Here is a 25,561-nt window from a genome sequence, read left to right as displayed (position 1 = left end):
TTTGACATTTCAAATAATCCAGAGCACAGCATATTGAAAAACAGTGGAAGTCGTCTTTATTTCATTCAACAGAGAAGCTGCTGCAACATTGGAGTGAACCACTGAGCAGAAACTAACATTCACACTGAGCCGCTGAAAAGATGACCTGGCACAGTGGATCTGTAAGGCTTAAGGACGCCTCAATCACATGCATACACACACTCAACCTCATTTACATCGGCTATCTTACACCTGTGTGGCTGCACAACCTGCAGCCTCATTGCTATCCCTCCTCCCTCTAATGTGGTCAGTCAGAGGTGAGGGGTTAAGGGTCACCTTGGGATCAGGTAACCTCTAGTCCCTGCGCCTCAAACGCAGGGCTTTTTCATCACTTTGACATAACACAGAGACGTTAACCGTTCATCTCTATGGTACACATCTAAGCAACGTAACCCCCCTGAAAAAACACTGCATGGCCAGCCGTGGGCCTGGAGAGCGGAGATCAAGGGGTGCTGAGGGGAGGGCATGCTCTGGCCAAAGGGAGGGCGAGGAGGAGTACAGCACTGGCCAAGACAGTAATTAGATTGGTCACTTGGTAGATCGTCGGGTAGGCTCAGAGGCGGTGGGAGGAGGTGGCGGGCCACGGCGGTCTAGATCTTCAATGTAGAACATGATGAGCTTCCTGCGCTCCTCTGGGACACACTCCAGAACAAGGTACCGCTTGTCGTTCTGAAGAATCTTCTCTACGTCCTTCAGATGCTGCTCCGACTCCTGGATGAGCTTTCTCGACCTGCGCACAAGGAGACAGGCAGAGCGCGCTCACAAGCAGGAATACAATAAGATGAACAGCACCCTCTCCGAGTCCCGGGGATGGAGTGTACTCGCTCTAGAGCTGAATGTTTTTAAGACGTCAGCCCAATTTAGTTAGACTCAGGCATGCTGCATATAGCTGCCTTCAGTAAAAATAGCTGTGTTAACTGACAGCATGTCACCACTTCTAAAATTGGTCCTCATGAAGCTACAAAATGTAACAACGTTGCATCCTGGATGCTCTGCAGCAGATAAAAAAACTATTTTGCAGAGGGTAATAAAACCAGCAGAAAAGATCACTGGCTCTGGTCTTCTGTTGCAATCAAAGAGACTGCAGAAGCAAAGACACCACTCAAGAGCTTTATATAAGAGTCACTAAAGACAGATCTCATTCTGCACTCACTGTTTGACCTGTGCTAGATGCTACAGGTCCATCAAAACAAGGACACGTAGACTAAAGAGCTGTTTTTATTCAGCTGTGCTACATCAAGCATCATTACTGCAATACACTATGAGAAGTTCTATTTAATTCTCGACTCCTTCATATTAAAAATTATTTATTATCTTTTACTGAGAGGGCTTGGATTATTGTGTGAATGGCTTGTTTTTGTAGTGTTCTTTATTTTGGGAGTAGCACTTCTGTTATGTTGTATTATTTTAACACTGTAGACAAGATTCTGAAAATCTTGAACCTCACTGTGCTCTGTGTGGGCACATCAAGGACTAGCGAGCTGCTGAGACAAACTAAAGCATACTCAGGTGTGAATTGTGTGCAGCGCAGTGTGAGTGCAGGCCAGTGGGGATACAGGGACAATGGTTAAAAACTGTAATTCAGATATTCTCACTATTGAGCAGACTACAGTTTCAAGTCATGCAACCTGTGCAAGAATCTTCCAGTGTCGTTATAAAAAAATAAAAAATAAATACGATTTCACCCACACCAGTTTTCCACTTAAACATTTAACACACCATCTGCTTAAAGTTGCAGAGAAATAAAGACTAGATGAGCTTTATTTATAACAAGTTCCTAGGAAGGGGCACAACTGTGTCGGGTTATGCAAACTGAACATATGTGAAACAAAGCACAGACCTGTATGTGATGAACTTTGTCTCCTTTAACAGTGTCCTGAAGTCAGCTTTGGCTGTGATGTATTTGTCTTTGATGTAGTCTTCGAACTCCCGCTGTCTCTTCTACAAACAAGGACAAACAGGAGTCAGAACTCCAGAAAATGGAAGTGTACTTCACACAAATAATTAAACTCACATTATAATATGTTTAAGATATATCAGCCACTGTTGAGAAGGTTTGCAGTCCACAGGCAGCAGCTTTCATTGTAGAGGAAGGATTATGAATAGAAACACCCCATGAATCCAAAACAACGTAAGCTGCCAAGTCCTTGAGATCATGACAATGAAAGTAATCATTTGATTACAAGAAGCCTTTGAATAATAGTGTGAATTCATGCATGCGTTTTTTTTCATGCTGACATTTAATTTGTAATTTAGCGTTTGCTTCGATCTAAACGTTTCCTTGAATAGGACGGATGCGGTTCAGGCGTCTATTAATTGGAAGGTCAGCGGTTCAATACGTGGGTCCCCCTACTCTGCATGTCAATGTATCTGAATCCCCATCCATTTAAATCTTTTAAGCTTCCCCAAATCCATCCATTGGAGTGTGAGCGTGTGCGAAAGATACACAAATGATACACAAAACTGCTTGTATGAATGTGTGTGTGATGAGTGAATGAGGCTTGTAGTAAGAAACCACTTTGAGGGCTCAAACTCAGTAGAAAGCCTCCTTGTAGTGACACCTATGTAATGGATTTCAAAAGGTTAATTGGCACAATGTATTCTTGGCATCTCAGCTCGCAACCAAAGGTGATCAGGAGATCCAGCACCACCTTATGGCAACAACCAACATGGGTTTAAACTAAGCAAAAAATGAATTAATTGCTGTTTTAATAAAGAAAAAAAATAGAGTATTTGTCCTTTTTCTGTCCTTCTGTAAACGATGGTGATGTTTTTATGCTGCAAACAGCAGAGCACATTGAAAGCGAAAGTTAAGACATTTGAACTCTGGAATTTTTTGGACTTCCCCTTTCTCGCATTTCGCTGAACAACAGAGAGAGTCTATCCACAATAATTACCACACACACCACCGAAGATTCAGCAGAGAGCGAGAGATACAGCATCACTTTCACTACCCTCTTGATAAATTCAGATTCATGGTTTGGATTTTATTAGACGCACTTTTAAGTCAAATCATCTTTTGGGCTGACTGAAGAGACATGGAGAAGGACTGGATTTATAATTCACTTTTGAATTATCCGATTCTTTTGTTTAGACTGGCGATAAGATAAGATAAGATAAGATAAGATAAGATAAGATAAGATAAGGTTTATTAGTCCCACACGTGGGAAATCTGTTGTATCACAGCAGAAAGTGGACAGTGCAAAGTTATAGTAGCAAAAATTTAAGAAAAACACTGGAATAGGATAAGAAGCAGCTGTGAAGACTGCTACAGGGTGTTTACTCCTAAGGTGTGGCATTAAGTGAGATTTTAAGTGAAAGAGACACACTACAGAGCAATACTGCTTTCTTGTGACGTACTTTTGCAACACGACTAATCTCTTATCATCTTATAATAATATAAAGATGGGTTGGAGCCCATAACGTCTTACCCTGTCACTGGAAGAGAATTTAATACAACGAGGATCGTCTTTGATAACTTTCTTCACCTCCTTCCATGTGGTTGTCAGAGTAATCTACAACACACACAAAAACAACAGCCTTTTCTTTAAAATTGTCAGTGATCGAGCTGCAGATCTATCATATATAACGTATTATAAATATAGCATATAAAATGACTTCTGGCACCTTTTTCTGTCCTGTTTTTTCACTTCTTACCATGCTGGTCTCATCCAGCAGTTGTCTGAAATGTTCCTTCTTTTTCTTGGCCAGCGCTTCTACATGTTCATTAAACAGCTTCTCCTTTTCCTCTCTCTCCAGCAGCGAAGCTGACTCCCAGCGATGGTCTTTCCGCAGGTTACGACGTGTGTCTGACCATGTTGCATCAGAAGAACGGACCTGAAGGGCGAATACAAAAACAGTCGTGGGGAAAAAAAAAAAAACTGCTTGAAGGGATCAAAGAGGGGGAAAAAACCCATCTAGTAGGATTATCCCCAAAATAAGCAACACATGAACTGTAACATTTCAAACACTTTTTGACAAACAATGATCACAACTTAACGAAACTCACACATGATAAGAGCATGTGTTTTTTCACACCCCAGTGTTTCTGCAGAGCACCTCACCATGTCAGACATTAGAGCTTTGAAATGCTGGATGGCCTCCTCCCTCTTGTGCTGTTCCCTTTCTCGGTCGATCTCTTTGGTCTGTTCTGATCGGGCCTTCTGGACCTCCCGCTCCCTCTCTCTGAGACTGGCCTCAATACGAGCCTGGCGTTCCAGCTCTCGCTCCTTCTCAATGTCAACGTTCTGCAGGTGATATCACAAGAAGTCTGTGTAAGCTTCTTTCGATATGTTGCACTAAATTCTCTCTTTTAGAAATACAAGTTAGGTTGAGCTGGTGCCATATACATCAGGTCAACGTCCAGTTAGTTAACATTTATTACATGTGCACCTCCCTAAAAGTACATGAACAGTTATTATTCCAATGAATGCTTTCGAACACATCAGATAAACCCTGATCAGCACATAAACCCTGACATTATCTCCACAAAGCTGCTCCTACCTTGGCTTGTTTTTCCATGAACTGTTTGAAAAGCTCTTCTCTGAGTGCAGAACTCTCCACATTCTTGTATCGCGGGTCAGTCTCTAGCCTCTCTTTCACTTTGCTCCACCGCTGACCTCCCTCTATGTGCTGCTCACTCAGAAGATCAAAAAAGTCCTGCTTGACCTTAAAGAAAAAAACAAACACGTCAAACTTTATTATAAATCTGTGTAAAAACAACGTCAGCAGCAGAGACGCAACTCTGGAGAGTTTAAGGCTAAGAAAGAAAGACGGTGCACTTTGAGGTGTGAGTGAGTCTTACCTTCTCTCCCCTAGACTTGGAGTCCTCTTTTTCTCTCTTCCTCATAGCGGTGATGAATTCCACAAAGATAGCCTCCCTGTCTTTCATCTTCTCTATGGTCTTAAATCTGGGATCTCGGCCATGCTTCACTGCAAATTCACTAAATGTTGTCCTGCAAAAAAGCAACAATGCTGATTATTAGGAAGCAAAACGACCCGGTACAAAGATATTTAAAGTCTAAAAAGGACCTTGCAAAAATACTGGTGGCTGCCAGTGCTACTCTTTAGCCTCCTAGTAGATGCACGCATCTGAGTTTCAGAAAACCTGACCTCTGACCTTGAGGTCAAGGACCTGACCTTTGGGGGGGTGGGTAGAATTTCAAAATATTACGCTACCTGGTTCCTGCATTTATTCATTCATAGCCGACCAGCCTTTAGCGGCTACAGGATAAAAACTGTTCAACATGTGTCGAGCTCTCTTCTGATGTCACTTCGATGTCCTGCATTACTGTGTGGTGTTTATGTTGCATACAAATTACATCACGGCACTTTCTCACCACCTTGCTATAACGACTAGGGCTGGGTATTGTCACTGATTTCTAGAATCGATTCGATCCACGATTCCATTCAATTAGATTTGAATCGGGGAAATTTTGCCTCAGTCTATTCTATTCTACCATTATAATTCTGATCACGTATCAGTACATTTCCATATTTTTATATCTATAAAAAGAAAGCTGACAGTTGCGAGCCTTTATCAAAAGTGTAAGCATCACAGCAGAGGCCTTTGTGTCAAAGTAACGGAGGATAAAACACAGAAAAACATGAAGGCGACTTTCCTTGCCTGGGATTTTATAGCAGATGACCTTAAAAATATTCTGCAGTAGATCAAAAACGAAAGAAAGTGATTAATCAACATATGAACATTACCTGATGCTGCTGAAGTGAAGCAGAGCAAAGTTACAGAGGTTTTATTAGAGACACAGCTAAGCGTTTTGCAATTTTGCATAATTTTAAAAAGTTTACATTTGTTCAGAAGCCTATTGAACAGCAGAAATGAGGCTCTCTTTTCGGAAGTAAGTAAAAGGAAAAAAAAACAGCGGCCGACAGCGCTGTAAACAGCGGTAGACTTGTGCGTAATAAGCAAGCGAATAATGCAGGAAAAATATTTTTAGATGGGAAACTGTTCTTGAAGTACAGAGAGAGAGAGAGACAGCGAGCTCTGCATGATGTGTGACTTTATCGTGGTGGAAGCAAAACAGCAAAACTAAGAGTGAATTCATGACGATGTTTACGTGAAGCGAAATGTGAAGCGTAGTTTGGATCTTCTGTTGCTGCTGGTTCAGTCAATATTGTTTGGAGAGAGACAAAAACCTGCAGCTTGCGCAAAAAGGGCATAAACACAAAGCGTGGACCTGCCGAAACCTCCGAATCAGCGAGCTGTCAGCTTTCAGCCCCGACCATGTCCATGCTGTCGGGTGAGAAAGGCGACGTCTCACTGATTCTGATCCGTCGGCGGGTTCGAGCTTTGTGTTTAAGTCTTTGTGCAGAATCCGTGTACCTGCTCACATTTACTGTTTTAGTTGTTTGGTGGTTGTTGAAATTTTGTGAAGTTTAACCTGAGATTCTGGCGTTTCGGGCAAAATAAAAGTATATTTAAAAATCGATTCAGGATTTTAATGAATCAATTTTACATTATCCAAGCTAGAATCGATTTTAATTGATAAATCGATCATCAAAACCCAACCCTAATAATGACCCTACCCACATTGAGGAGGTACTCAATTGTAATGGAAAATGACCGAAACCAATGGTTGAACGGAGCTTAGTAGGTACTAGTAAAAAAGAGGCAAACGAGTAATGTAATAAGACTTTTCTTTGAGGGTAATTGTAGTGGTGACTGATTTGACCCCATAAAACCACTATGAAATGTAGTAAAAGTGGACTGTCCTGTCACCTTGGTGTGAGCTTCGCCTCCTCCATCATCCTCCTGAACTCATCTTTGGCCTGCATCAGCTTGTTCTTCTTCTCCTTCCTTTCCTCCTCTGCTCGTGTCTTCACATATTGATCAAATACCTGAAGCACAATTATACCAAAATGACTCAAAGGCCACAACAAAGTGTAACAGCTAAAAATACAGTACAGAGAAATACTGAGAAAAGGGTAAAAACAAAAAAAAATAACCTGTTTCCTTTCTTTGGGGTTCAGTAGTAGGTAACGTGGGTCAAAAACAATCTTGTGGAGTTCTTTGTCCCAAGTTGAGAATGCAGACACCTACAGGCAGGAAAGACAACAAGACTAAACGGTGACCACGTGTCTGACAAAAGCCTGAAAGATTTGACATTTCCGAGCATGTGCAATGGAAAGAAAATCTCAAAAAGTGGGAACAATTCATCTCATGTGGTTCTCTCAAACAAACTTTTTTTAAAAAAAAAAAAGATGTGTTACCCCTCTCTCCAACAACATATCTTTGAACTGGGTCATCCTGGCCTCTAGTGGCACTATAGCTCTTTCTCTAGCTGCTCGGAGCTCTGCCTCCATGGCTGCTTCCTTCTCAGAGTCTGCCTCTTTCGTGTCCTCCTTCCTGCAAGTGTTAAAAACAGAGGTGGTGGTGAGAGAATCATTTTTTTAAAGATTAATGAATCAAAAAGAGAAAGGAAAAAAAGAATTTTTCACAGGGATAGGACTTACTTCCTCTTTTTGGCTTTGGTTGGCTCCTCATCTTGATTCTCTTCAGCAGCAATGGATAGTTCTGGATCCTCCTTGCTGACACCTGTGTGTGAACACAGACACAACACAAATATAGTGAGCACAGAGAGCCAAGAATGACTGCAACACTTGTGTTTTTTTTAGAGGGCTGCCTGCCAAAAGGTAGTGCCACACAACTTCAACGACTACTAGTTCAACTTGGACTGTTTAAGCTGAGCATTTGTTTGTTCTGAGGGCATGTGCTGTGTTCATGGCTAACTGATAAGAGCTGAGCCTGTCCCTCTAATGAACGTGGCCACGTGGTTAACTGTTGTGTGACGCAGGACTATTGTTGCAGAAAGTGGTTTACCAGCGTGCAGCCATTGTGAAGTCCACGCTAACAGAGGTGACTGTAATTAGCCTTAAACTGTATAAAAGTGGAACAGCTACCCAAAGGTCATGCACAGGGTTTACTGTTCCAAAAGAGAAAAAATAAACACCTGATTTGTGCAACTACATCACTGCTGTCTCTCCGTTCACTGATACGTTGTAATGTTCAGTAAAAGGTGGTTAAGGGTGAAAGTCAGAGGTCTCACAGGTGGGTTGAAGACACAAGTGTACGACTGTATCAGTTTTTATCCCTACTGAGCCACAAAGATCGACTGATTATACAGATTCAGATGCTGCAAAAATTTGGGGAAAAAACAAAACAAACTCTGGAGTCTTTGCTTCTGGTCTTGACTTCTTCTCTTCCTATATCAGATCTGATGAGGGAGTATTGTCTCAGTGGCGACACCTATCATTCAGGTGAATATGGTAGCTTGCCCCTTAATGTTGAGCATGAATAGAAGTGGCCGTGTGATGATGTTGCCAGCAGCACGTGAAGTATATTTTAAGTGTTTATTTTTGTTTCCCTAACATGTAGTTTTAAGCAAAATAAAAAAAAATAGGGGATAAAAAGTTGATTTCAACAGAAATACATTATGTATTCTGTGGCTCGTTATTATGGAAAATCCATAAAGCTTGACATAACTTGAAAAAGAAAAGAGGAAAAACACTCAAAAATGTGAAAACATCTGACTGAAAATTCGGACCACAGGCTGTACTCTTGTTGCTTCGTCAAATAAAAAGATAAATAAATAAATACTAATGATAATAATAATAATGACAACAATAATTAATATGCTTTTCTTAGCTTAAACCTTTCCTATATCAATACTCTCAGTACATAATGTATAATTTATAAAACATTGCATCCACACCTGTCTTCTTGCTGTCCTCCAGACCCCTCTTATGTGGTGGCTCCTGGATGTGCTTGTCAACATCAGCTCGACCAACCAGCTCCTCGGGGCGGTCCCACATGGAGAGCCGAGTTGTCGGGTTGTAGAAGAATACACGATCATCGCCTGTCCACACCACACACCTAAAGCAGATTAATAGACACAGAAGAAGAGGAAAAAAAGGGCAGCATTATATTACCGCCCTGCCATATACCATGAAGGAAAGTGTGCGATGATATGCAGAGTCTGTACCATGGCGTGCCAGGAATAGGGTTGGTGGCTACAGGTCTGGCTTTCTGAGCTGCCTTTTCCTCCTCCGTCATCTCTTCTTCTTTTGTCTCCTTGATAAAGAGAAAAAAAAACAAGAAATGGTTCTTTGTTGCTGCTACCTTCAGATGGTTTACTGGATTCAATCTGTTTTGGCTTGGCAGTGCAAGTGGTTAATCAGATACCTCCTTCTCATTATTAGTGTTTTCCATTTTGTTCTCCTTATCCTCCATCTCCATTGCCTCAGCTTCCTCCTGGGCAAGTCGCTCTTTTGCCTTTTCTGCTTCTTTTTCTACAGAGAAGGGAGGAGAAAAAAACCAGACAAATGCGGACGGTGAGATAACTTAAGTTTGACTTTACATCTGGTCTGACAAGAAAGTCAAAGTGGTTATAGCCTATGAGTTTGGTAAAACTGAGAATGAGCCCTTTTAATTTAATTAACTCTTCCACTGAATGATCTGGAGCCTGAAATCTCAGCAGGATTGGGAATCAGTGTATACAAGCTTCAAACTAACTAGATACTGTGGCCATGCACTCACCAGTCACATCATTAGGTACACGTTGCTGGCACCAGGTTGGACCTCCTTTAACCTCCAGAACTATTTTAACTCTATGGTCCATATTGACATGACAGCATGAAGCAGATTTATTGGCTGCTCACCTATGACGCAAATACCACCATACCCCAAAGACTGGACTGAGATCTGGACACTGTGGAGGCCATTTGAGTACAGTGAACTCATTTTCATGCTAAAGAAGCCAGTTTGAGATGATCTGAGCTTTGTGACCTGGCGTGTTATCCTGCTGGAAGCAGCCATGAGAAGACAGGTACACTCTGATCATAAAGCAATGGACACGGGCAGAAGCAATGCTCCAGTAGGCTGTAGCTTCAAAATAATATTCGTTTGGTAAAAGGGGCCATCAGCAGAAGCCTGAAGTATTGATACAAGGCAGGGTGGAGCTATACTTTAATGTTGTTCACACCAGATTCTGACCCTGCCATCTGAATGTCAGAGCAAAAACTGACCCCAGCATTTTCAGAGAACTGCTGCTTATGGGATATTTTCTCTTTTTCAGATCATTCTCTAGAGATGGTTGTGCAGGAAGATCCCAACAGATCAGCAGTTTTTGAAAAACTCAGATCAGCCTGTCTTGCACTACCCCAACCATGCCATGTTCAAAGTCACTTAAATCACCTTTCTTCCCCATTCTGATGCTCATTGCGAAATTCTGCAGACCATGTTGGCTATATCTACATGCCTAAAGATAGCAGATGGGCCAGTTACATAGAGCAGTGCAACAAATGTGCCTAATGAAGTGACGGGTGAGTGTATGTAAAAATGACGAGTCTGAAGCAACATAGTTTCCTGTGTTTTGCAGTACAGAAAAATCGTTATTACAGATTTTTGGGACATTTTAGAAGATTTAGAGGATTTGAAAAGAAATTCAGCTAGACCCACTATTTGATTTGCATTTAAAAGAACACAAGTCTGTCTTTTTTTAAAATACAGATAACAGATAGCTAACAGATAGCACAGTTTTGGGAAAAACTCATAGCTCAAAAGGATAATACTGGATAAGACACATGATGTCAAAGCCTACCTTTCTCCAACACAGCCTGTGGTTTCTCCCAAGTGGACTCTAGCGTCCGGTTGTTGTAGTAGTACGTTTTCCCATCTGCTGTTTTGTACTCTGACCACTCGGGGAGCTGCAATGATCCAGCCATGGAAGCAGGAGCTGCCGAGAGCGTCAGCTGGGGGTGCATCACGGAAACTAAAGGCGGGCCCATACCAGGAAGCATGCCTGTCAGCAGTCATACAGGGAAGAGAGAGACCATTGTTGGCTGAGTGTCATCTTTATGTCTGAGCCACTAACACTAGCTACAATGGCATTAGTTTAGACATTAATGAAGGCGATTTCATGACCCAGACTGTTACCAACATGTGGTGATAGTAATAACAAAAAAACCCACATCTTAGTAAAACCAGAGGTAAGAATAACTCACTGCAAGCTAAAAACTGTCGGTGTGAGGGTTTCTCTGCTCATCAAGCAGAGCAAGACGAGGGAAAATAAAAAGAGAGGGTATTGTGATTTTTGTGAAAGAAACTCTTCACGTCTAAAATGCTTTGAACAAGCAACTATATGACAATGAACACAGGCCACACAAACAGACAAATACAGTAGTGACCACAAACACACAACCATGCCACAAAGGAGGACGACCACAACAACACATCATGTAGCCCTAACCGTTACACTACCAAAGCCCTGACACAACAATGAGACTGCCCTTAAAATATAAAGATGGTCACTCCTTTCTAAACCCCACCCCCCACCCCCACCCCCCCAAAAAACTGTTTACGGTCGACAACCACATGCCTAAAAATGCCCCAACAACCAACAACTCAGTAACATCTAACAATTTAGAACAGTTAACAGCAAAAAATTACCCCCTTCCGGTTCAAAGAATCAGTGTCAGTATCATTTATTAAAAGTTAAATCATGTTCTTGTATGTTTGCTTCTCTTCTTCTTCTTCTTTTTTTTAAAGTGGGTGGAAGAATTCAGTTAAGAAGAAACTAGAAAAGATGTCACACAAGATGAGAATGAAGCACTGCGCGTGACTCTATCTAATCACCCTCTCTGATCATGGAAACAAAATTAAGTTTCTGTTTCTATCAGCTTTAATGGAAGGAATTTCACCACTGTACACCCAATGGACCATGTTCACAGCACTCAACACCATGCCACTGTTTGTGGGTCTGCATATACACCAGACTACGCATGTAGACATCATTCACTACCATGCGATCTACTGTAGATCTGATAGGCGAGCGGCTGGGTGTTTACCGTTGGCGCTGGGGCCTGCCTTTACACAGGTTGCATCTACTATCTGCATCATTGCTACACCTGCAAGAACAACGGACAAGCAAGCATCTGGTTGAACACAGCAGGACACTAGATATCAGCTACCATGTTGTGTAAGAGCTTGTATATGTTTGGCCCAGTTCAGACAAAACACACAACCAGATTTTTTTTTCTGCCTCTGTTGAAATTCATGTATATTTAAAGATGTCAGGAATCAGCTGCACAACATAACGTACGGCCTGTATTGATGGCACATCTGAGAGAGTGAATCCATAATAACAACACCGTCAATCAGGAGATTCCAAGTCTGACGTTTGAAAACCATCTGTCCTAATTGAGGTGTGCTTTCAGCCAATTTTGATTTTAGCTGGCAATAAATTTATCCACCTGCATGACCTTTCACTTTAAATTAGATCTAAATAATGGGCTGGAGCTGGAGCCTGCTGGCTACCCAAATCTTTTGTTGTTAATATTTACAACAATAATAAAGCTTCTTTTGGGTGCTCCCTTATTCACAAGGGGTCACCAACGCAGATGAATCTACATGTAAGATTTGACACAGATGCTTACACCCTCCTGACACAACCCTCCCAAGTATCTGTGCCTCTTCCCAGTCTTGACCTGGGGATCTTTCACACATCAGGCGAATGTTTTTATGACTGCACTATAAAGTCACAATTAAAATAAAATAAAAATCTGGGTTTCTACCCAGAACCCCCCCCCCCTCCCAAAAAAAAAAAGTTGCTATCTGCAGTACTGAGTGAGGCCGTATCCAAATACTTGACTCTGTAGATTCTTCTTTATTGTTGTAATTATTCAGTTTCATCTCTTACACTCAAAAAAGGAGAGAGATCGCGAACTGATCTTTTGCTCTCCTACAACCCTAGAATCTGGTCAGTGACCCCCTGGCAACCTTCATTTGGAAGTAAAAAATGTGTATTCCCCAACTGGTTGGCAAGCAGTTGCTGGATGTCGCTGGGTGAAATCGGTCATGATGAGGGTAATGTTGGGTTGGGCGATATGTAAAAATTTTCCAACTGGCAATCGTTAGTCCAACAATCGTCAATGGGCGATATAATCGCAGAGTTTTTGATGGGCAGGGCAATGTGATCATGCACGGACTGATCACAAAAAACAAAAACAAAAACAAAAACCCAGCTGTCAGCGTTAATGCGGCTTAAATGCAGTCATCACGATTAAAATTTTTAACACTCTCAACCCATCTGGAGCGCAGAATGAACAAAATTTGGACTGCCAAAATGAGTTGACAGAGACATTTCAGGGATTTTGACTCAGTCTGCGCTCCAGATGGGTTAAATGGAAATTCCTTCCATTAAAGCTGAGGGGGAAGGAACGTGATGAAGGCACGTTAACGCTGACAGCACTAAAAAAAATATAAAGTCGACAATTTGGGATTTTTTAGGCGTTAAACCGGATGAAAGGGGCAAACCTAAGGATGTAACCAAAGTGGTGTGCCACTTTTGCAGACGTTTAGCGCGAGCTGAGTACTTAAACACGGTTAGCTTGCATGAGCATGTACGTGTCCACCATCCAGCTGAGTATGCTAGGCTATCACCAGCTTCTGCAGCTCCATCAACAAGCATTTGGGCGCACTCTGAGGAGGGTGCAGTTAAAACAGCGTTATTATTTTTTCTATTGACTGCTCCATCATTATTAGCAAACTTACTCATGGGCAAATAAATAAATAACACCCTTGTAAAAACTATCGTCGATAGTAGATATATTCGTCCAATCGCCAAACCCTAGGGTACTGCATAAAAAACTCCTTGTTATTGCTTTGGTTGCTAGCAGATTGAGGAGGTCGCTTATTGTTTGTTTAGAAGATTGGAAGATCACTACAACTCAGAGACTAAGAAGAAGAAGAGAAGATGCAGCACCTTCTTTGCAATTGATTTCACCATGTGACAGCCTGCAACCAAACAGTTGGGGAATACACATTTTTCCCTAGCAACCTGTGGTCCACATGGTTAGTGACTGACTGCTAGACCTACATGAATGAGGTCTAACAATCACTGTCTCTTTGCTATGCAGTGTAAAAGAGCAGGAATCTGGGGCTGTTTCTAACATTTTCTCTCTTTCTCTTTTTACTTAAATGTAATTAAAGCTAAAAATCACAACACTAATTATATTTAAATCTAATTTGTGGCAGTTCTGCTGACCAAATGTTCCCTTTTGATTACCACTAAAATGCCTGGAGTCCAAAGAATAGCATTCAGGAGAATCATACACCCTATAACCAGCCCTACGTGTCTTGTGCACACCTGACTGGATTGAATCATGTGTACATCCAAATATTTTAGAAGACCTTAGATACAAAAAACCCTCCTGGACTGTAAAAGACAGCCTTACAGCAACAGCAGCAGGCCATGGTGGACAAAACATTTAAAAACATGGCCCAATGAGGCAGAATAGTCATTACAGTATATACATGTAAAGCTTGACTAAAGGTTTTTGTGTCTCATTCTCACCTGGTAGAGGGATATGCATGCCTGGCAAAGGCACCCTGAAAGGTGGCACCATGACAGGAGGGAAGGCAGGTATGGCTGCGGTGGGCTGGGCCACACTGTGAGGCAGGGCTGCTGGCAGCAGTGGCACGGTCTGCACTGCCGTAACAGGAGATGGCACCGTGGAAACAGTCACCACAGTGACCGGAGAAACAGCAACAGATGAGGTCACTGTGGCAATAGGAGGGAGGTCTGCTACAACGGTGGCTTTTGGGAAGAAAAAGAAGTACTTTTGGTTTTATTCTTGCTTTGTGTGTGTGTGAGTATGAGATGTTGATGAGGTGCTGTTTACCTGCTATGCTCGCAGAGGGGGAATGGGTGGTGATGGAGTCTGGACTGGAGGTGAGTGTGCGGGAGGGGGCCGAGGATGGAGCTTGAGTAGGGGAGGCTGCTGCTGCTGTGCTTGCTGTAGTATTGACACTGCTTGAGCTGGCGGTCACCCCAACATTTGCCCCTGAACCTGCAGCCCCAGCCACGAGAAGAGGGTTGAGCTCAGACTGCTGGATGACCTTCACACCATCAGGTTTACTCCATGATGACTCTCTGGTCCGGGCGTTGTAGTAATATGTCTGTGAATGAGAAACAATCACAGTTTTTTTTAAATATTGTGAAAAAAATCAGTTTTTTATGATTACAAAAAAATGAAAGAACAATTTGTATTGCATTACAAATAATTAATAACAAAAATTTAATCTTGTTACAGCAGAGCTCTGATTTAGGGAATACAGCAAAAGTGAAAAGGAAGGTTTACAAAATGTTAGTGAGACCTGCTTTGACACATGGTTTGGAGTAGGTGGCAAAAGCAAAAATACAAGAGGCTGAGCTGGTGGTGGCAAAGCTGGAAATGCACAGATTTTCACTGAGAGTGACCAGAAAGGATATGATTCAAAATGAAAATATAAGAAGGACCAGCTCAGGTTGGACAATTTAGAGACTAAGTTATAGTGGCAAGGTTGAGAGGGTTTAGACATGTGCAGAGGAGGGTTAGTGGATATATTGGACAAAGAATGTTAAAAGTGGAGCTTCCAGGCAGGTGGAAAAGAGGAAGACCACAGAGAAGATTCAGTGAAGGAGAACATGCAGTGGGTTGGTATAAGAGAAGGATGGAAGACTTGGAGGCAGATGATATGATAAGTAGTAGTACAGTGACTGGGAGAGTGGCAGGTGCCCACTTGATAGGCTTATCAATTATAACTACACTCAAGAGGTAGGTCCCGATTAACTAGTTCTGAAAAGATGACAGCAACATTTACAGTGAGTGGAAATATGTTAAAAACTGTTATTAGCAGCCTTGTTGTCTTCCAACGGTGACTGAAATGCAAACCAAGTAAAACCAAGTAACCAATATGGGAACTTGACAGCTCGAGTCTGATGACTGAGCTTCTAGGGGCAGCAGCCAATATTTCAGGCTAAGCAAGATTTCTTGTTCTACCAACTAAGGAATTTAGCAAACTGTAAAAATCTCATTTAAAAAAAAAAAACACAACACACCACTTTTAATTAGAGACAATATTGATGCAACCATAAGCTTTAACTAAGTGTGCACAAATTATTATTAAAGCTGTTTTAGTGCAATCAACTTATTTATTACACATATCATCTTGAGGATGCCTGCTATCTGCTTTCATAGGACCTCCACCTTACCTTTCCTTCTGGCGTCTTGTTCTCTACCCAGATTTCTTCAGCAGGGTTGAGCACAGGGTTTCCAGATGTGGGAACGGGAGGCATCCCAGGAGGAAACAGCATTCCTGGTGGAGGTGGCAGGTTACCAATAGGAGGGGGAAGGAACGGAGGTCTCTACACAATAAAGAGAGGGCACAGAATTTAGCTTTCATATAATAAAGAGCAGAACTGAGAGTCTAGATTATCCCGTTAAAGCACTCTATCCTCCAACATAATGTGTCTGTAGAGGATACAGAAAAGTGCACAGTCACAAGCAGTGGAGGGCTCAGCTAGCAGATGATGCTAATTGGCCTTTTTGGATTCCAAATAGGGAGATTTGTGCATCATTACTGTATTTTACAAGAGAAAAATGACATTGCACCAAAGAATCAATCATGAACCCAAAGAGATTATAAAACAAAGATTAGTCATATGCTTCCTTATTGTCTGCCCCTCCTTTTAAGAGTTAATACTGCTGTTATGCTGTAACAGAGAAGGACACACTCTTCTTTGCAGACTCTACCTGGGGCTACACAGCTGATCGATGCGTATTCAATAATTTAAAATAATAACTCAATTCACTTCGTCTCAAAAACCATTGTGAGCACGTCGCCAGAATAGGGTTGTCGCAATATAAGAATTTTAAACTTGATACCAAAACCCATGACAATACTTGATACCATTTCTGATACCATGAGGAAGATTTTAAACCCATCCTACATCACCAGAATAAATGGCGAAGAAGTCATATCCTCAACTTGCACTCACTGTGAAAAAGCCCTCACAGCTGGCTACATGAAATAAAGAAACATATTTTTTAGAAATTATTGTAGAGGTAAAAAAGTTAAAGTTAATTATCTAGTTCACATCTGCCTGCAGCCTCGCTCTCATCCAGCATGTACACTGCTCCAACTCTGCGTTAAGAATTGAAACCGCCTGATTTCCCGCTTCAGATTTCCGTCTTTATTTGCTCGGATTAGTTCATCACATTTCCCTTTCTGCTTAGCTCGGCTACGGTTCACTCCCTGCTCTGAACAGCCAGGAACCTGCCAGGTTTTCTGTTTCTCCATAACCACCTCTGCCATGGCTAAGTATTCGATCAGCCACTCGTTCAACCTGCAATAATTATTCATCATTTTTCTAACTACAGTCCGCTAGCCAACACGTTACTAATAACAGACAGCTAACAAGGCTGTTGGGTAACTGACAATAGTTAAATAGCTAATGTTAATGTGTGCACTGGTCGGGTTAACATTTTTATCTATTAAATACTTTCATGCTGTTGAAACAGGAGCTTTACTAACCTTAAAAATTCCTCTTAAAGTGTTGTTCAGTGTTATGAACGTTAACTACTACAGCTGGTAATGACAGGAGGAGCCATGTGAAGTTGTGTGTCATGGAGGAAGGAAAGACAGGACTGTTGGTATCAATATTGTTGCGAGTATCAAGTATTGATTTTTTTTAACAACCCTAACATGAGGGTAACATTTCCATGATGAAAACCATGCTTGTAAAAGAATGTGGAGCAGTTACCTGTAGGTGGGGAGGCCCAATAGGTGGAGGCATCCCTCCTGGTGGAGGGATTGGTGGCATGCTGGGGTCGAAGGGTGGACGTGCAAACGGAGGTCGTGGCGGAGGTCCCCTCATCATCCCAAAAGGAGGCGGCGGTGGCCTAAGGAGTGGTGGTGGGCCTCTTAACACCGGGGTCTGTGTAGGCGCAGGCGCAGGGCCACGAAACCGCACTGCCTGCTGCGCCATTCTGGCACAACATAATAAAAGTTATAGTTAAAGCTTATGATCAACACTAGACTGTAAATAAAGCCTTTGAAAAGAGTGCAGAAAGCAATTATTAGCTTAATTATTAAATATACAGTAGGGCTGTGTGATATGACCAAAATCTCATATCCCGATATAAGAATTCTATCGTCCTGATAACGATATAAATCACAAAAATGTAACATTTTCTGTAAATTCTGTGAATCTCGGGCAGCTCGTCTTGCAGGAAGTGTTTCCAGCTGCGCGTCATGTAGCTGGAGTCGAGTGTTTTAACCGATGCATGAAACTATACATTTTTAGACATAAGATGTAACGGCTGCCGTTTTCTTTGTGAGTATTTATTACACGGCGTGCTGCGGGGAAAAGCCTGTTCTAACGTTTGAGTCTAAGGTTTATTTTTTAGCACCTGGCGGCTCTTTTTTAATTCTCATCCATAAATAATCTGCTCTTTCACGTGATTCAGTTTATTTTGAAAAGTCTCAACAGGATCTTGAGCTTTATTGTGAAAGGTTTATGTGGAACATAAACAAGCGGACACGCGATGCTGTTACCGTCGTTGTTGCTAACGACAACGCATAAAAACAGGCGCTTGTCCATCCGTAGTGTGGTTATATTAAATATAAGAGAAAGAGAGAACTTTAAGAAATTAATATAGCCACTACAGTGACCATCAAAACTATGAAAAAATATTGCTGTTAACAGTTTATTTTGTGACACCACGAAACAAACGATAGCGTAAAGTGAAACGATAGACGTTTTTATATTGTCATCCGATATATATTGTTATATCGAACAGCCCTAATATACAGTAAAAAATTATACAGTGCAATGACAAATTATCCTTCACAATCCAAAAATAAATTACACTACAAAAGTAATAACATCTGTAATATCATATTAACATCTTAATATTGTAATTTTACAACCGAGGAAGCTGCAGTATAGCCAGGAAAGGTTAGCAATGAATACAAACACTTTCTGCTGACTAATGTGAGACTTGCTGCAGAAATGGGCCAGCAAACAGCAGCGGAAGAAGTGCTCAGACCTATTATCAAAGTCAAAGTAGCAATAGCACAACTTAAAACCACTCTAATATGAAGCAGAAGCTTTGTGTTACGTCGCAACAATTTAATGCTGGCTAAATGTTCAAAGATGCTATGATAGAAATGAAAGATTTCTCTGGTTCTCTGACACAAAAAATAAACAAATATATATAAGTAAATAAAAAAATAAACTCTGGGCCATTGCCCATCACCTAAACTGCCATTTTAATCCGAATTTGCCTAGAATTTCACAATCAGTGTATCGCTAAAGTATCCATCAGACACCAACATGAGCTCTGTTGCATGCTACACTTGTGAACTGTTATTACTGATGCATAAGCATACATTTACATGTACGGACTGTAAATACTGCTCGCTTTTCTAACCAGGGGCCTGTTCTTCGTACGTCGCTTACTACATCCAAGATCAAATGACACATCCAAGACCAAACCATCGCGCTAACCGTGAGCTCGCTAATCCGGTTCCCCGAACACACCTGCTGTTGACGATTAGTACAGCTGGACGCAGTAATGTGACATCACTGGGTGTCGTAAAAGGGGCTACGCATCGATAGTAGAAACAGTGATCGGCAACCCGCTGATTGGTCGGCGAAAATGTCGAAGGGGCGTGCACGGTATTTTCCGGCAGCAGAGCAAGAACTCTTGAGTGAGGGATTTCAGGAGTTCCAGAGTTTAATTAAAACGCAAGAGAACACTGCAAAGGCTGCAAAAGCAAGGAGAGAGGGCTGGCAGAAAGTTGCTGACAAATCAAACTCGTAGGTAATTTAATAATAATAATAATAATGGATTGGGTTTATATAGCGCTTTCCAAGGCACCCAAAGCGCTGTACGATACCACTATTCATTCACTCCCACATTCACACACTGGTGGAGGCAGCTACGGTTGTAGCCAGGCTGCCATATCGCGCCATCGGCCCCTCTGGCCAACACCAGTAGGCGGTAGGGTAGATCTATCATATGACACTATATTGTCCAATATCATATGGCATTATATTATATTATAATATGTTATATTATATCCCCTTTCACATTAGAGCCACAACAGGACCCACAAGAACATGGGAACAAGTAAAAGTGGAATACAGGAGTATTCTACAGAATGGTAATATTTATCTCTTAGATTGCTTTTCGTCTCTTGGCAAGGTAATACTGGCCTGTAATACTCTGTTAGTTTGTTCATAACAGCAACCAAGAAAAGGGCAGAGGAAAAAAAGACAGGTGGTGGTCCTGCACCCCCTCGTCAACAAGTTGGTTAAGTAAATAATACCCTCACGGGAATATCGATATCTCTCAATGAGCACACTGTCGCGCTGAGCTAAAGGATCCTGTCTATCCCGCAATATACGCTGAATTCTGAGGACTCTCCTTATCAATCTTGCACCTTCCGCAATGGGTTGGTCGCGTATACGGACAGGACATGGCTGCGACAGACTTCCCAAATCCACCTTCGCTTTTATAGCCGTGGTCTCTCATCTTGATTACACGAAGTAATTTACAATTACTACTCTGAAATATGAATTACATCTGTAATAATCACATACATGTAATAGAATGTTAATAGTACATTTCCCTTTTTTAGGAAATGACCTGTATGTATCTGTGTGACATCAATAAAAGGATCAAGTGCTGCATTATCTTTAGTTACATTGATAATATTTATTTATGGTGAAACAGTGGTGGAATATCGCTGTTGCTTTCGTATAAATGAAGCGGACATACCTGCGTGGCCGCGATCTAATCCTGTTTACATAAAGTAAACCTGCTCCCGAGCAGGTTTACGCTTACGGCTCTGTTGCTATGACAGCAAGTCCCGGATGAGCTTCGGGGAACCGAACGATCCAGGATCACGCAAAATCGTCAACAATCTAATCCAGCTAACTTACTTAGCGAGGTACGAAGAACAGGCCCCAGTTGACTGGATGGTGTATAACACATTCATTTCAGTAACTTGAAACTATGTCTCTCAGATACATGTTCCTTATTCAAGCAACTCAGTCCAGTCCAGACGCTTTTCTTTCCAAGCTCCTTAGACTACGATGACCTGGATGACTGAGAACCTTCACAGATACATGTTCCTTATTATAAATACCTTAGGATTCTACTTAAGGACATCATTTAGGGTAAATTTACTTAATTGCTATGCAAGGCTGTTTGAAGACGGTGTGACGTGGACGGGTTGTCCATTCAGACTCTGTGGTATTTATATTCCCTCATATCTACATGCTGAACCCTTCAGGGTTATACCCGCTTGGCCGTAGATGAACACAAACATTCAGCAAATGTCGTCTTGTGATAATCGGGCTAACATCAACCTTTTTTCTGTCTATTTAAAACAGCTACTTTCCAATCACTTTAGCATATTTTTGCTAGCTGGATATAATTGATAACAACCGCCACGTTTGAGCCCAAGCACAAAGCCGGGTGATTGGGGTGGCCTTGCGTGAGAGGTAAACATCTGTCTGTTTAATCTGTCTGGCCCATGTTTACCGCGTGCCGGGGAGCAGAGAGCAGAAATCGAGCCGCTCTTCAACACGGGGGCTAGCTAGCTGGAAGCTAGTTAGCTGGCGTGGCTACATTGACATGCACGAGCGCCACATATCAACACTACTGAACCTAAAGCAACGCAGACCAGCTGCATATTAAATGTCCGCAAATGCTTTATATTACCCACGATTAATAATCATTTTAACGCTTTACTCGCTGTTATCTGACCTGTTGTCGTTGAACCCGATAGTCTCGCTCTCTGCCTGGTCCGCCATTACAGGAAAATGTAACCGCTCTCTTCCTGGAAACGCCCCTTAGCGGTGACTACTTTTCCTATTCGCCAGGCGCGGACCTCAGTCACGATACAGTTCGAGCTGCGTGGACTGTGATTGGATATTGTCTTTCTTGCGAACGTTCAGTAAAGTGTTCATTGGTCCGTTTGGGTCCCATTTTTCATGATGTCTTTGTTCAGTCGGTGCTCCGTGCTGTTGATTATAAAGCGGATTCTAATCACTGGAGATTTGCACACACTCCACTTGTGTTTTGGTGTCCGTGTTTTGTTTGATTTACACCTGTTGAGATGGCATTCCGCTACTTAAAAGAAGTGGCAGTACACCATATAGTGGAAACGCCCTGCGCTTACTGGAAGGCCTTCATTCTGAAATGTAGTCACAAACCTAAAAGTGCATGATATCATCTTAAAATCACTAGTAAATATTATCAACATATTTTTACGGCCAACGATTTGTTTCTCTCACATGTGCTATTATCATTCTGCGGATCCATTGGTAATTAATAATTATCAGCCTATTTCTAATCATTATTTGCTCAGCAAAATATATATATATATATATTTTTATTTATTATTTTTTTTTAAAGAAATAACTCAATGAAGACCTTTCATCTCACAGTATTAATAAGTGCCAATCAGGTTTCAGAGCCAGAAACAGCTCTGACTAAAGTTATCAACCTGACCTGAAGATCAATAGTGCTTGGTGCAGTGTCTCAATGTTGGAGAATTTTCAGATTTCCAATGTAGCAGAATACATTTTTTCACTGCAGTACTCGCAAGTAAAATAAAATATTTCTTATGATAATTCACATTAATAGAACCTGTGTCACCTAGAATCCATAGTTTGGATCCAGTTCGATTTGGATCCCCATTACCCTTGAGATTATTTCAATGGCCCGTCTCCAGAACTCCTCTATCACTGGGCAATTCCACAGCATGTGCAGGAGATGACCATCTGCCACCTTACATCTCAAACATTTGGGGGAATAATTATTATCAATTTTATGTAACCTATAAGGGGTGTTATATATCCTATGAAATATATTAAATTGCATTTGCCTGTGTTTTGTAGAAATTAACATGGTCTGTGCCTGTTCCAATAAATGGTGCCATTCTACCTCTTCATAGACATGGCCCAGGTCTGTCTCCCATTTTCTTTTTATCGACGCTTTGTTATGGTCAGATAACTTTTCATTGGTAATAGCATATATAGAAGATGCTATTCCTTTTATTGACTTCCATGGTTTGGTGCAAAGATGTGTTTCAAGAGGAGTTTCTTTTGGTATCTCGGGGAATAACCCTTTGGATTTCTCTTTGACCCAATCTCTTATTTGTAGGAATTTGAAGAAACTTTGTCCTGGGAGTTTGAATTTTTCCTTTAGTTGTTGAACGTCAATAAATGTATCATTATTGTATAAGTCGGCAACAGTTCGAATATTTCTGTCCTTCCATCCCCGCAATATTGGGTCAGCAATATGATGAGAGAGATCAGGGTTGCCCCATAGGGGTGTCCTTCTAAGAAAAGAGATATTTATTTTCAGAAGTGAGTGGGATTCGTGCCAGGCACAGAAGGTGTTTAATATTATCAAATTGTTTGTGAGCTTGGATAGACATTTTTTTGTACCTAAAAATAGAACATCTTTTAATAGTATGGGGTTCACCTCATGTTGTTCTATTGGAACCCATCGAACCTCACTCCTCTGCATGTAGCCAGATCCAAATTGATCGATACTGGGAGGCAAGATAATAGTTTGGTACTTTAGCAATCAGAAGTATTGTCTGAAGGCCAAGAAAGATGCCCAATGAATTAATTTTACCAAGTGGATCATTATGGTAACTTGATTGACCTTTGTTATTATTGTTTATTTATTTTTTATTTTATTTATTACAGACTGGACAGACATGACTGGGGGATGGGAAAGGGAGAAAGAAAGGGAGGGAAAGAAAAACAGAGAGGATGAGGGACAGTGAGAGAAGAGAAAAAAGAAGAAAACAAGCAAAAAGAGAGCAAAACAATATGGAGACCACAGCAATAACCTAGACAAGTGTAAGTAACAATAAATACTAAATAGTGAATGTTATTTTGCAGCACGCAAGACCGACAGCGCATGATGTGCTTTGAGGTAGCAGCCAAGAAAGATATAGTTTGTGTCTGTGATCACCCGTGTGTATACCTGTGTGCACACCTGTGTAGATGAGTGCGCTTGTATTCAAAAGGTTTCTCCATGTGAATTTCTGCTAGAGGTTGTGGGGAGCCATAGCTCTGCCCCCCAGGCCCCAGACATCCAGAAGCCCCCAGAGCACGAGAGCCAAAGGAGGACCATCGGAGGGGCAGCCGCGCCACCCTCCCGGAAAGAGCTGAGGAGAGCCCGAGATGTGGGGTCACCAAGCAGGCACGGTGCAGAAGCCACAGGGAGCTGCAGTGACGTGTCCGTGGGCTCCGCCAGCATCCAGAGCAGACTGAGGCCTGAGACTGAGCACCCTCCCACCCCCCAGAAGGGACCCAACTGAGCCACAGGCACCAGCCCCTGCCAAGCAGGCACCGGTAGTGAACCGGTACATACCTGAGCGCCCAGTCCTGGGCAGCAAGAACCATCAATGCACCGACGTCTGAGGGCACCTGAGCTGTTCCCAGATCGTCTAAGACCCCACCTGACACAGACACACACATACAGTGGGGCAAAAAAGTATTTAGTCAGCCACCGATTGTGCAAGTTCCCCCACCTAAAATGATGACAGAGGTCAGTAATTTGCGCCAGAGGTTGTTGGGGGAAAACTCTGTAAAAAACCCAGGAGAAATAAAGACACAATGAGACAAAGTTACTTTCTTTGCTAAACGTGTACACGGGTGAGCTGCTGAGAACAACTCACATCGTGAACAGAGGCTTGGCACTTTTTATAGGAAAGACAGTGAGAACAGGATAAGAAAATAATAAACAGATAAAAATAAACAACTCCCAGCTCTCGTCAGCAGAGAGCTGTGAGAAAGCTGTGAGAGATAAAACAATCTAAAACAATATGTCCCAAAACAATATGTCTGCTGGGAAAGTCTAAAAGGATAATTCTAAACTAATCTAACCATAGACAAAGGGCATCTTTGTACATTTAAAAGAAGGTAAAGAAACATAGAATCATTTTTCCTGTAACAGAGGTACACTTCAACTGTGAGAGACAGAATGTGAAAATCCATGAATCCACATGGTAGGATTTGTAAAGAATTTATTCGTAAATCAGGGTGGAAAATAAGTATTTGGTCAATAACAAAAATACAACTCAATACTTTGTAACATAACCTTTGTTGGCAATAACAGAGGTCAAACGTTTACTATAGGTCTTTACTAGGTTTGCACACACAGTAGCTGGTATTTTGGCCCATTCCTCCATGCAGATCTTCTCGAGAGCAGTGATGTTTTGGGGCTGTCGCCGAGCAACACGGACTTTCAACTCCCGCCACAGATTTTCTGTGGGGTTGAGGTCTGGAGACTGGCTAGGCCACTCCAGGACTTTCAAATGCTTCTTACGGAGCCACTCCTTTGTTGCCCGGGCGGTGTGTTTTGGATCATTGTCATGTTGGAAGACCCAGCCTCGTTTCATCTTCAAAGTTCTCACTGATGGAAGGAGGTTTTGGCTCAAAATCTCACGATACATGGCCCCATTCATTCTGTCCTTAACACGGATCAGTCGTCCTGTCCCCTTGGCAGAAAAACAGCCCCATAGCATGATGTTTCCACCCCCATGCTTCACAGTAGGTATGGTGTTCTTGGGATGCAACTCAGTATTCTTCTTCCTCCAAACACGACGAGTTGAGTTTATACCAAAAAGTTCTACTTTGGTTTC

At 41.9% G+C, this 25,561-nt stretch overlaps 1 protein-coding gene across 4 annotated transcripts; it reads right to left on the bottom strand.

Annotated features, from left to right (window-relative positions):
- Positions 1-33: 33 nt before the first annotated feature.
- tcerg1b (transcription elongation regulator 1b (CA150)) lies at positions 34-21,749 on the bottom strand. Of its 4 annotated transcripts, none has more exons than XM_026181188.1 (21): positions 21,661-21,749; positions 17,643-17,868; positions 16,092-16,244; positions 14,740-15,016; positions 14,412-14,654; positions 11,905-11,964; positions 10,659-10,859; positions 9,242-9,348; positions 9,042-9,130; positions 8,772-8,932; positions 7,513-7,594; positions 7,270-7,405; positions 7,006-7,095; positions 6,779-6,897; positions 4,844-4,994; positions 4,543-4,707; positions 4,104-4,286; positions 3,667-3,876; positions 3,471-3,554; positions 1,880-1,980; positions 34-769 (listed from the first exon to the last, which is right to left on the bottom strand). In XM_026181188.1, exons 1-21 carry the CDS (start codon positions 21,705-21,707, stop codon positions 568-570), a joined length of 3,087 nt encoding a protein of 1,028 aa, XP_026036973.1. In that variant the 5' UTR covers positions 21,708-21,749; the 3' UTR covers positions 34-567. The 4 variants fall into 4 exon arrangements, with proteins under 4 accessions (XP_026036973.1, XP_026036974.1, XP_026036975.1 ...); XM_026181189.1 differs by having other exon boundaries at positions 3,697-3,876; XM_026181190.1 differs by lacking the exon at positions 11,905-11,964.
- Between the last annotated feature and the right edge of the window lie 3,812 nt (positions 21,750-25,561).

The sequence above is a fragment of the Astatotilapia calliptera genome, chromosome 10, assembly GCF_900246225.1.
Source record: "Astatotilapia calliptera chromosome 10, fAstCal1.2, whole genome shotgun sequence".
Taxonomy (NCBI): Eukaryota; Metazoa; Chordata; class Actinopteri; order Cichliformes; family Cichlidae; genus Astatotilapia; species Astatotilapia calliptera.
Note: the sequence above shows the minus strand (reverse complement) of the source record. Positions and strands in the feature narration are given on the sequence as shown.